Source organism: Myotis nattereri, assembly GCF_964212035.1.
Source record: "Myotis nattereri genome assembly, chromosome: 7".
Classification (NCBI taxonomy): domain Eukaryota; kingdom Metazoa; phylum Chordata; class Mammalia; order Chiroptera; family Vespertilionidae; genus Myotis; species Myotis nattereri.
Genome location: NC_138082.1, coordinates 36,337,531 through 36,350,009, shown reverse-complemented (window position 1 = coordinate 36,350,009; position 12,479 = coordinate 36,337,531). Strand labels below are relative to the sequence as shown.

General features: G+C 60.6%; 1 protein-coding gene across 1 annotated transcript in view; it reads right to left on the bottom strand.

The window, feature by feature from the left end:
- The window catches only part of CROCC2 (ciliary rootlet coiled-coil, rootletin family member 2), a gene marked incomplete at both ends in the record, with an annotated part of 56,843 nt that extends 45,263 nt beyond the window's left edge, over positions 1-11,580 (bottom strand). Inside the window, 4 exons of the mRNA XM_081096026.1 lie at positions 798-883; positions 2,913-3,082; positions 4,041-4,191; positions 11,503-11,580. Of these exons, the coding sequence (XP_080952152.1) occupies positions 798-883; positions 2,913-3,082; positions 4,041-4,191; positions 11,503-11,580 (485 nt within the window). The remainder of the gene's footprint in view (positions 1-797; positions 884-2,912; positions 3,083-4,040; positions 4,192-11,502) is intronic.
- Between the last annotated feature and the right edge of the window lie 899 nt (positions 11,581-12,479).

Below are 12,479 nucleotides of genomic sequence, written 5' to 3'. Positions count from 1 at the left end.
GGACATTCTCTGCTCCTGGGGTGTGAGTCTTCACTTGGATTATGTCCCCCTCAAAACTAGTTTGCAAAGGGCTTCCCGGCACTCTCCTCCCTTTCCGGTCCCCTAGGATGGGCGAGTGCAGGAAGTGGAAGAACTCCACAGGCCTGAACCTCCCCAGGACTGCAGGTGGAGACACTGAGGGCTCAGCTCCTCTGGGCTCCTCTGGGCAGAGAGCTGGAGGGGTGCCCTGCCCTTCTGGGACTGTGTCCTGAGGCTTGGGCGTCCAGGGGTGCAGGGGCTATCTCTGCAAGGCTAGGGTATCACACATGCTCACCACAGTGAACAAATGAGCCCCTGACCATGAAATCAGAGTGACCAAGGCCAAAGGAGCCTGGGAGTCAGGGCCAGAGCATGAAGAGTGGGTTCAAGGACAGCACCATGGGCACCCCAGGACAGGCTGAGCCACCCGAGGGCCACAGTCGGCTGCAGTGCTGGCCAGATCACCAGCCATAGCAAGGGTCTGGGGGTCACACTTGAGGAGTAGGGTCAGGGAGACCCTCACAGCCTGTTGGACCTGCACCCCACGCCTGAGGCCATCAACTCCCCATTCTGCTCTACGCCCTCCTTCCCCTGCCTGCTCCCCCCCACCCGCCGCCCCAAGCCCTAAAGCCTGCAGCTGACTCTTACAGGCGAATTCGACTTAGAGCCACTTTGGGAGCAGGTTGGCCCTCATCTTTAAGGCACAGTGGAGTCCACTGCCTCTTGAGGTGATGGCCGAGCTCCCTGCAGCCCTGACTGCTGTGCCTGCCTGGCCTCACCTCTGCTCTGCAGCCTCCAATCGGCCCAGTGCCTCTTCCAGGTCCACGCTGTGCTCCAGCTCTGATCTCCGCAGCCGGGCCTGCAGCTAGAGGGGAGCATTAGCCCACCTGGAGGTCAGCTTTGGCACAAAGCCCTCCCAAGGGGCTGGGGTCAGATGGGGTCAGGTGGGGTCTGGGTCTGGAGAAGCTCAGGCCCCTCCCTCCACTGGATGGGTCAGATGGATGGGCATCCACACCCTGGCCCTGTGTCGAGGGTGTGCGGCCAGCTTAGGAGGTGGCCTCCAGGGTCTGCATTGGCCACATAGGGGGCAGGACAGCCAGTTGCAGAGCAGGCCTGGGGTCACCCTCTATGACAGTGTATGAGCTTAGGGTCCCACCTTCTGGCTGCCCCTCCTGCCTATGCTCACACCTCTGCTTCTCCCAGCACCACAGCCAGCAGCTGAGTGGGGACCACACCCACCATGTGTGGGCCAGGCCTGCCCCAGAGCCTGAGGAGATGGGGACCCTGGGGCTCTGAGGGGGAAAGCAGATGCAGGTCCCTATAAGATGCGCTGACTCAGAGCACACTCTGGGGTGTTGGGGGAGGGAACTCAGGCCCTGCAGGCAAGGTGGTGGGGGCCTGAGAGATATGAAGGTCAGGAGAGCGGAGGCCACACCTGTGGCATGACCTGAGGACCTGGGACCAGGTGTGTGGGGAGGTGAGTGTCCCCTCCTCAGCCACCAGCTGGGTGAGAGAGGAGGGGCCACAGGTCCCAAATGGATCTAGGGGCGGGAGCAAGGGTTGCCACTGGGGTTGGGGACATCAGGAAACAGTCACACCGACCACCCTGACCCCCACCCACCCAGGTAACTTGCAGGAGGCTCAGCCTCTTTGGTGCTGAACAGAGGAGCCTGGGCGTGGGCTGAGCTGCTGAGTCTGTGAGTTCAGATCTGACTCATGAGGTTTGCTAATCTGTCCACAGGATTTCTGCGGCCTCTATTCCCACTGGCCGGTTCCCAACATCTCCCCACCCTGTGCTAGGAACATCCCCCACCGCCACGGCCAGCGGGCCACAGACAGCCCCAGGAGGGCAGGCGAGCTCACAGAGTGTTCTCCATGCTCCCACCCCGGGCCCCATGAGAAGGACCCTCGCCTCACAGCCCTGCCCCGGGCCCCACTCTGGTGCAGGCAACCATGAGAATAGGAGTCCACAGTGTGGGAGACCCTGGGGCCCTCGGGCACTTAGCACAGAGCACTGGTCACTGGTGGTGGTCTCAGCCCCAATAACGGCAGCAGGGCCCTGGACACTCTGGCTGCTCGGAGCCTCTGTTTGCTCATCTGGAAAGTGGGATCATCTATCCAGAGACACATGGAGCAAGCTGTCTCTTAAGATAGCAAAGGCAGGTGCGGGGCCAACCCAGCAAGGCCTCTGAGCCCCCCACACTGTGGGCTGGGCCCCCCCTTGCCTAGTCATGCCTCAGAAGCCATCATGTCTAGGGGTGGCAGAAATGGGAGAGGCTCTGAGTAAGTATCTTCACTTCTCTGCCTTAGTTTCCCCACATATACAATGGGAGCCTGCCTTCCCCCCACTCCCCTTCCCACCCCCCGGACTTTGTAATCAAATCGGCCTCTGGCTGCAGCTTGCCGGACACCCTGGAAGGCACAGAGGATGGAGGACCCAGGCCAAGGGTCACAGCTGTTCCTCAGCTGTCAGGAGGGGTGGGGGCTGGGGCTGAGCCAATTCTCCGCAAGCTGGGTCTGAGTATTGGGGCCAATTCAGCATGATTCCAATGGGCTTGCTTCCTTCCGCCTGCCGCCCGCCCTCCTGGGGCAGGTCCTGACGGAGGGCTGGTGCTGGGCTCACCTGGGCTAGTCACTGGGCCAACAGCCAGGACTGATCAGGTCGCCCCCACAGGGCTCCTGGTCAGGCAGGCACAATTCAATGCCTTAGCTGGGCTGTGAGCCTGGCGCGGTCTGGCACCATCCTGCCCTCACCTTCCACCTCCAGCCCAGGGTTTGGATTGCGTGGCTGAGGTACATACTAAGACTCGATGCTGGTCCCACTGGTCCAACTGCCAGTCCCAATGGGTGACCGCCTCAACCTGGGCCCGGCTGCCCCAACCCTGGTCTGTCACGTGCCTATTATGAACACTTACCCGCTCGCTGACCATGTGGTACCTGCTGGCCAGCTCGTCCCGCTCGGCGCCCACCTGTGCCAGCAGGTCCTCCAGCCGGGACAGCTCCTCCTGCAGGAGCTCACTCTCCTCCTGCACCTGGGCTGAGGCTCCCGGTGGCTCCCGCACCCCTGCAGGTGGCACCGGGGTCAGCCATAGCACCCTGCCCCTATGGTGGCACTGAAGGCTGCTCTGACCCAGGGGACCGGATGTGGGGGAGGTAGACTTCACCCTCTGGGCCTCTCCTGCTCTCTGGTCAGTGGGCCTTCTCCTGCCTCCCTGCCTTTACAACATCCTCACCTCAAACACAAACCGATGCCAAGGGTGAGCCCCAAACCAATTACAACGAGTGGGGGTGCCCCAGCCCTGGGAAACAGTGGGAACTGCTGATTCAGTGAAATCAGATCCCATCCCTGAATAATGAGTTGCTTTTCCAACCACACGCAGGGTTTCTCTTTCCTTAATACACCCTAGCGAGCTCTCAGTTCCTTTAGAGGGCAGCACGGACCCTCAGTTCAGAAGGGGTCCTGGGACCCAGGGGGGGTGCCAGACTGGTTTGGAGTTATGAGCACCTCTGAGGCCCAATGGCTGGGTGGCCTCGGTGCAGAAACCCAGCCTCAGGGCCAGTTCCTCAGCTGAAAAGCATGACAATGAGCTGGTGCCTCGAGGGGGCCTGCAGGGTTGGGTGAGGCAGCTCATGGGGTGGGGGTGGGGTGGGGGAGGGGGGCTGATCAGCATCTGTTTCCTGAGTGTCAACCCTAAGGGTTTTCCCTCATCTAATGAAAAACAAATGTGGGTGAAACCAAGACGGGCGCTCACAAACGTTTCACAAACACAAATGCAGTGCTGGCTTGGGCAGGTCCCTGTGGCCTAGTAGTGAGGACAAAGTGGGTATGACACATGACCCCCCGGGCCTCCCTATGGGAGGATGTGGTTCTGTGGCCCTTCACACGGGACGATGACAGGCCAGCAGGGGCCCAGTAGGGGACAATGTGGGCTTGACTCCCTGAAGCTGGACTGCGGCTGATGGCTGGGCGGCTCCCCTGGTGTCCCTTCACCCCCATCACCTCTTCCGACACCTCTATTCACCTTGGGGTGGCTCCTCGCCCAGGCTGCTGGCCACGATCTCACGGATTCGGGCAGGCAGGGGGGTGGGCGAGGCCTGCCAGCCTTCCCCACGCACGGTCAGCGCCCGGTCTTCTTTGCTGGCTGTGGGGCTCAGGACAGTGTCCTCCAGCCTCTGAAAAACACCCACCCAGAGACACCTGGGGCTGGCAGGTCCTTGAACAGCTGCCAGGCACCCCTATATGAGCCCAGTGGAGTTCATGAGGGTGAGGGGTGACCATAGAGCTCTCCCACAGCAGAAAATGCCCTGGAGAGGACTGAGTGAGGCTGAGGTCACCCAAGACATGTGCTTTGGTTTCTCCACCGTACAGTGGCGTGGCGCCCTGCCTGTCCTGGCACCACTCGGTGAACCAATTAGCAAGTACAGAGAAGGGCCTGTCCAAGAACAGCTAGCCTAGGTCCTCACCACGCCCGCCCTTTGGCACTACTCCCCTTCTGAGGGGCTGGGCTGAGCCCTCACATGTGCACCTCTCTAGGGGTGCTGGGAGGAAGGGGCAGTGTGAGGAGAGCAAGGTGGCCCTCCTCCCTAGCCTCCAGAGCAGCTGACCTGCCTTGGAAGAGTCCAAAGAGGCCTGGAAGTGGGCAGCAAATTCAGGTCCGGGGCTTCTGGGACTCTGAGCTGACACTGCCTTGGCCTGGGGAATCTTTGCTCCACCGAGTCAACAGCAGGGGGAGGGCCTGGTCTTGGGGTGCCCAGACTAGGCAGGGGTCTTTCTGTCTGGGTCTCATTGTGGCGCTGACTGTGGGGAGGACGGTCAGGGGCCTGTGAACTCAGGGGGTGAGTGTATAGCCATTTGAAACCAGAGGAAGCCTGTGGGTGTGACAGGTGCCAGATAAGATCACCCAGGAGCAAGGCAGGTCTTGGCCACCCGCCCTGCTATAGTCAGGATGTCTGCTTTAAGGCAGGGAATTAAATATGAAAGGGTGACCCGACGATTCTCAAGGGGTTCTGAGGTGGATGTCCACTCGATTCTCAAGGGGTTCTGAGGTGGATGTCCACTCGCAGTGACTCTCCAGGGTGACAAAACAGGGCCCTGCTGTCACCCCACCCCCCGCCCCCACGACCCAGACCTACCAAACTGGCCACCTTGGGCCCAGATACCCCCTCCACTGGAAGTCCTCTCCCTCTGGCCTCTCAGTGCTTCCCCCACCAGGTGACTCCCCAAATCTCCTTTCCAGCCCAGGGTCCTGGTGAGTGACCACTGGCCTCCTCTCTGCCTGTCCTTCCTCCTCTGACTTCTTTCCAGTTCTCCCTGAAGATCCTCTCCAGTCTAGATCCCTCTGCCCGGCTCTGACCTCATGCCCAGCTGGCTGGTGGGAGCAGAGGGCCTCCTGGGTGCCCTCCCGCTCCCCAACCTTGTGGCCCCGATTCACTTTCCCTCGGGCCTCTCCTGAGACCCCAGCCTGGAGTCTTGGGTGCACATCCACCTCAAATGCTCCTGGTCCTGACTCTCCATCCCGACCAAACTGCCAGTCCCCCCAAAACCTGGCTCCTGCATGACATCTGGTGAGGCCGGTTCTGATCCCCAACAGCAGCCCACGGATGGGCAGCCGCTGAACAAACGCCTGGGACTGAATTCCACCGCTGCCCGCGGAGTGAGAGCCCCGGTCCCGGTTCCCCGGAACCAACCCAGCCCTGCTTCAGGCTGGAGCCTTACTCTTCACCCTGGGTTTGAATTTTAGTCCCCTGGGAGGTCTTGGGGAGGAGCCTTCGCTCGACATCCCCCCCATGACCCCCTCAAGCCCTGCTCTGGGCGGGTGTGAGCAGCCGGTGGGGGGAGGGGGGGAGGAAGGGGAGGCCAGGCCTCCTCTGGGCCAAGCGAGGACCGGGCGCCAAGACCACCAGCCGCCTCTCCGGTGCGCCTGGGAGGAGAGGCGCGGGGGGCGGGCAGGGGGGCCCAGCCACGGCCGCCTGAACCCTTCATGAGCGCGCGGGGAAACTGAGGCCGGCGGGTGGCGAGATCCGCCACCCCCCGCCGCCGGCAAAGCACGGACGGTGCGTCCAGGAAGCGCCCCTCCTGGGCCAGGCAGGCCTCTGCCCTGGCCCGCCGCCCGCCGCCCGCGCTCCCCCGGGCATCCGCGGCGCCACCCGCTAACGGGAAGGCAGCAGCGCGGCCCGAACTTGACTCATTCCGAGCATTTACAGAGGGTCACTTATTAGCCCAGGCGTCCCGGGAGGCGCTGCGCCTAATGGGTTCCAGCTGTGGCCGGGTGCCTGCGACGGGCCGCGGCCCAGCTGGAGCCGAGGGGGCGCTCGGCCCGCCCGCCCCTCCGCCCGCCCGCGGGGTGTGAGGCTGCCCCGCCCCCGCGGAAGCGCGGAGGGGGGAGGGGGAGAGGGGAGGGGGAGGGGGGAAGGGCCGCAGGGGTTGGGGCGCGGGGAGGGGCTCCGTCCAGGGCCGGCGGAGCCTGCGCAGACCGGGGGCTCGGACCCCACCGCTCGCGGCCTCTCCCCCGGCGGGGGTCCGCCTCTGGGGGGCTCACCGTCCCCACCGGCGGGCTGGGGCCCTGGGGCCGGGCCTGGAGGGCGGTGTCCACTCTGACGGGCAGCGCCCTGCCAGCTCCCACGGACCCCGAGGCGGCCGAGGGACACCAGGGCTGGACACCCGTTTCTCCAAAGACCCTGGACCGGACTCTCGGTTGAGCTCGGCCCTGTTCCTTCCTCCGGCCTCCCCAGCGCCGCCCTCCTCCGCTAACCTGCCCTAAAGACCCAGCGAGGTCACAGCTGGGCGGCCCCCGTGGCCTCAGGTGGCCTCTGAGTGGCCCCTGCCTCCGTGGAGGAGAGAGCCTCCACCGGGGAGCCCCACCCCATCAGGGCAGGACGCATTTCAGAGAATTGGGCTGGGGACCCTGCTCTGCCCGGTGGTGTCACCTGCACCAGCCCCCTAGCGTCCTTAACAGAGAGAGAGAGAGAGAGAGAGAGAGAGAGAGAGAGAGAGAGAGAGAGAGACCCAGAAGAACCCTCTCCCTCACAGCTCTATAGGGTGGGGGGTGCAGTCTCAGGGACCCCCCTCCATTTTCACAGATGAAGAGGGGAGGCAGCTGGGAGGAGGCGAGTGGACTTGTAGGTCAGAAATGGAAATCGCATGGAGGGATCTTGCCATTTCCCCTTGCTGGTGACCAGCACAGAACCCCCTGAGTGGATCCTTCTGGACCTCCCGGCTGCTAGGGCCACAGGGAGAGACCGCTGATGTCCGGGTCCCCAGGGGAGTGGAGGATGGATTAGGAAAAAGAGGATGAGACTCCCCCACACCCAGACTCAAATTAGGGGGACCCCTGGGCTGTCCAGGTGAGCCCAGTGGCAGGCAGGCAGGGCGGGGCAACAGAATGACCCCAACTCAACCAGGACCTAGTCCTAGGCAGAGTCTCAGTGTGGGGAGAAGACTGGCCTGGGCCTCGGAGGGGTGGACATGGTGGGTCCAACAGTGCCACCTCGTGGCTGCCAGGGGTGCTGCAAGAGACTGAGCCCGCTCAGCTCTGGGAGGATGGAGGCCTCGGCTCTGTCCCATGAACGAGTGAGTGCCCTGTGACTGCATCAGTGAAGTGAGGCAGGACACACCACTCGAGGTTTCTCAGCAAACATTTTCATATCCCTTATCTTGACCCCACAGGGCAGCTTCTCACTTCCACTTTATGGGTGAGGAAGTTGGGGACTTCCCCAGTCATCCTCTCACGCGTGGCAATGTTAGGATCCTGCCTGTGGGCCCCCAAATGCCCTTGGCGGCGGTTACTGAGCCAGCACCTGCCCAGTGGCCAGAGATCAGGATCCAGCAAGCACACTGACCTCAGGTGTTCTCCCCCATGTGGCACCCTCTTGAGCCCATGCAGAGGAAAAGGCGGCCAGGGGCCCGCACAAGCACACTGCCTGCCTTCCTCCACCACCTCTGCCCGCTCAGAGCCTCCCGAGCCTTTCCACAGTGGCACACCCACAGACCTCCCTGCACCCCCAGGTGGCTCTGGCCCTCGCCAGGGGTGGGCACAGCTTGAGGAACACATCTGAGGACAGGGCCCCCAGCCAAGTCCAGCCACCGGACGTCTGCTTGCCATCCTTCCACAGCTTGGCTGCTGCAGAGAGGGCCCTGGGCTGGAGTGGCTGCCCGCCAGGCTCCATTTCCTTAAGAGAAAGAGCTTCTCTGTGTCTGAGGCAGCACCTGGCCCCGCCATGTGTATCTCAGCCCATCTCAGTTTAGGCTTCTCACGGAGCCCTGGAGCCCTGGCGTAGGGTCATGCCTCTCATGAGTGGCAGTTTGGTCCTCAACTAATAGTACAGGGGAGATCCGGGCCAGGCATTGGCTCAGGCATTGGGGGTGAGGGGGACAGCTCATTCATCTCTGAGCCCCTACCCCAGCCCTCAGCATGATTGATGCTTGGCACACAGCGAGCTCAGAGGGGTCACTACATGAATGACTGAAACCCCAACCTAAGGTATAAATATCACCAACTGCAAAATGACTCATATCAAGGAACACTGGGGAGGGCAATAACCTTGTGGATCATGTTTGCTCCTGTGTCCCCAGGACCCACACAGGCTTCCTGGAGGAGGTGGCAGGCGAATTGGACCTTGAAGGATAAGTAAGAGTTCAACAGCCAGAGGGGGCACAGGTCAGGTGTCCAGGTGGAGGTAACAGTAGGAGCAAAGCAGTGGGATGGGCCTCCAAAGTCTGCCCGTGCACCCGCGTGCTGATGTTCACGAGGGGGCCTCAGTCCACTGCGTATGCACATGGAAGGCACCGCATGGTGATCCCCACCTCAAGCTGCACACAAAGGTCAGTCGAACATAGGTGTCAGATTTCCCGGTGAAGGTTAAACAACACAGCTTTTAAAAGGAAACAAGAACGTCTTTGTGGCCTGGGAGTGGGCAAAGTGTGTTTCTTAAACAGCACACAGAAACACTAACATCAAGGGGGAAATTGATGAATTGTGCTGTATTAAAATGATGAGCTTCTGTCCATCAAAATATGCCATTACAGGAGGAAAGGCCACCCACCCACAGAAGACATTTGCAATGCATGCCTTCAATAAAGGACTTGTTTCCAAATCAATAACAAAAAGAGAAGCCACCACAGTAGAAAAATGGGCAAGATTTTAGAGCAGACACTTCACCAAAGAAGGTACCCAAGGGGTCAATAAGCATGGGGACATATATTCAGCTACACTAGTCATCAGGCAAATGATAGACAGCAAAGCCACAATGTAACACTCAGGAACATTCACTCTAATGGCTATGTAGGAAAATGGTAGGAAGTGCCAAGTGTTGGCTGGGGTATGCAGCAACCAGCCCCTGGCATCCTGTGGCTTGGATGGCACAACCTCTTTGGAAATCCATTCGGCAGCTTCCACCAAAACTGCACATACAAAACCTAGGATGATTGTTTGCCCTCCTGGGTAGATCCCCAAAAGAGATGCATACACAAGGCCCCCAACGACACGTTCCAGAATGTTTATGGCCGTGCTGTGCCTGGCAGGACATATTGGAAGCCACTCCAATGGCTGTTAGCAATAAGCTGGATGAAAAGTATGGAGAACCAGATGGCCGTGAGCACAGTGAGCCACGGCCACGCATGTTCTGGGGATTCACAGATGTGCTGCCACACATACAAGCACACTTTCGTTGTGATAAAGTTCCTAAATAGGACACATGAATCTAAGTCAGGTGCTTCTGGCATTCTGATGATGCTCTAGTGCAGCGGTTCTCAACCTGTGGGTCGCCACCCCTTCGGGGGTCGAACGACCCTTTCACAGGGGTCGCCTAAACCATCGGAAAACACATATACAATTGCATATTGTTTTTGTGATTAATCACTATGCTTTATTTATGTTCAATTTGTAACAATGAAATTGGGGGTCACCACAACATGAGGAACTGTATTAAAGGGTCGCAGCATTAGGAAGGTTGAGAACCACTGCTCTAGTGGATGCACAAGGGGGCCAGAAGTGGAAGGGGATGCAGAGGACGAGGCAGCACCTCTGGCTGGAGGGGTGGGGCGTCAGTAGGCTTCTCTGACGTGGGGAGCATGTTCAGGCCTGGTCACACATGAGCCCCCCCATCCTCAAGTCACACTGTGCCCAGGCTCCCAGTTTCCCCATCTGCTGCCCTGCTGCCCTGTCTGGACAGGCCCATCTGGGTCTCCGTGGCGCCTGCCTGCTTGCTCACCCCAGTATCGTGCACTGAGATCTCAATCACTGCCAGGCAAATAACAGATGTTGGCCAGGCGGGTGGAGCAGACCTTGTGGGGTTTCTTGTGGCTTCAGATGACAGTTTCCCAGGGCAGCCATGTTTGCCCAGCACTGATGCCCACTGCCCACATCGATGCCATCCTGTATTTCTCTCACAAACCAGCCTGTCACCGTGGCAACTTGCTTCCACCCTTGAGCCTCTATTTGCCCCAAATCGAGGGGGGATGATAGAACGCTCACGGGCAGATGGGGCCACTGGGACACGCCGAAAGTCTTGGACACTCTGTGTGCAAGCCCCTCCCCTCCCTCACCCACCTTTGGTCAGACCCCCTGAGGCCCCCCTGAGAGCTGGACAGAGTGTCACCCACCCAGGCCACCTCATTTGTCTCATTTTATCACCTGACTCAAATACCCTCATCACATTCTGTCCTGTGTGGGCACCTGTGTGTGAGAGTGTGTGCATGCACATGTGTGTGGTGACTCCACCGTGTGGCCTAATCTCCTGGCACCAACTGTGGGCAGTTGCTTTTCCCCAGGGACCTGCATTGTTGATATAGGACCACGTCACCTCCAGAGTGTCGTTCCGAAGTTCCAAGAACTGAGTTAATGGACAACTCTGAGTCACTGCTGCATGGGCCTTCGCTGGGATGCCCTGGGGTCAGTCAGGCAGGGACTGCCTGACTGTGATAGCCCGGGGTGAGGGACACCTAAGGGGGTGAGATGGCAGGGATGCCATCAGGTTGGGTCAGGGGTGACGGGGAGAGGGGCATGGGGATAACAACCAGTCATTGTTGTTGTTATGTCAGTGGGGCTAAGAAAGTCAGAACTAGAACTTCTGGAACTCACAGGACAGACATTGGGGACGGTCCCACCCGCCCACCCATGGGCAGAGGTGACAAGCAGCTCTGGCGAGGGACTGCCGGCTCCCACACTTCGCCACAAAGGAAGCAGTGAATTAGACCCAGAAGTCAGCCTGGATCTAGTCCCCCCTCCTCACCATGTGCAAGCTGCAAGCCTGGGGCTCAGCGGGAAGGGGCTCTCCAGGGGTCTGGGGCCCCAGCCCCCTTTCCCAGTCAGTCTGCGCTGTGTGTGTGCGTCTGCGCATGCGGTTGTGTGCTCTTGCTGACCACGTGAGCTTGTGCAAAGTGCCCCTTGAGCCGAGGAGGCGTGGCCTCTGCAGGGTCCCTTCCCTCTCAAGGTGCCCTTGGAGCCTGCTCCTGGGAGCGTGCTGGAGGGCAGCCACCCCACTGACCTGGATCACGGTGTCCAGCCCCAGCTGCGGCCGCTCGGCTGCATCCCCGTTGCCTGGCTCGCTGGAGGCAGAACTCATTGCAGCTGGAGCACAGGATCCAGGAGAAAGCCGGGCTCCGGTCCGGGCGTCTCCTCCTAGGATCCTGGCCAGGACCTCCTTCAGCTCTTGGCCCCACACCTGTGCAGCACCTGCTCCCCTGTCCTGGGTTCCCAGCTGCCCCCTCCAGGTTGGGACCTTGTGGGCAACTGTAGCTTAGGTGTTGCTGTGGCAACTGGGACGCTGAAGGCTGGGTTTCCCTGGAAACAGGAGTGCAGGCCTTGTTGCGATGGGGACTAAGGAACGCTGTTGTCTGGAAGCTGTTTCCCCCGGAGACCTGGAGACGCCCTGGGAGAAGCTGTCCACCTGAGCAACCACAATCAGGGAGGGGCCGACCTCTCCCCCTGGCCCCCTCGCCTGCGGGGAAAGGCCCAGCCTTCCGTTGGCCAGTTGCCCTGGGAGGAATCGTGTGCTTGGTGGCCACAAGCTGTGGAGGTGGCATGCTGACCGCCGCTTCCTCCTGATGGAGAATCAAACCGTGACTTCCCCCTGATGTTTGGAGAAGAACCTAGAGTTCAACAGGGCACTGGCATGTAGCAGATGAGCAGACTGAGGCCTGGGGAGGGGAAGCCACCTGCTCGAGGCCCAAAGGAGACCTTGTCTTCCTGGCCTTGTGCTTGGTCACGCCTCCTGGAATCTGATTTCCCTCTGGACCCTTCAGGGTACCTGCTCCATCCTTGCCAGAGGAAGGTCATTTCTGCTCACTCACTGCACCTGCCCAGAGCCACATGAAGGACCAGCAGGGGCACCCCAGCCAGTGGCACCCAATCCCCATGGGAGAGGTGAAGGGAGAGAGGCAGGGCCATTCGTCAGGGCAGAGAGAGAAGTCTGCCCCTCCCTGCCTGGCCTTCTGGGGCCTCCGGACTGAGTGTGGCAACAGA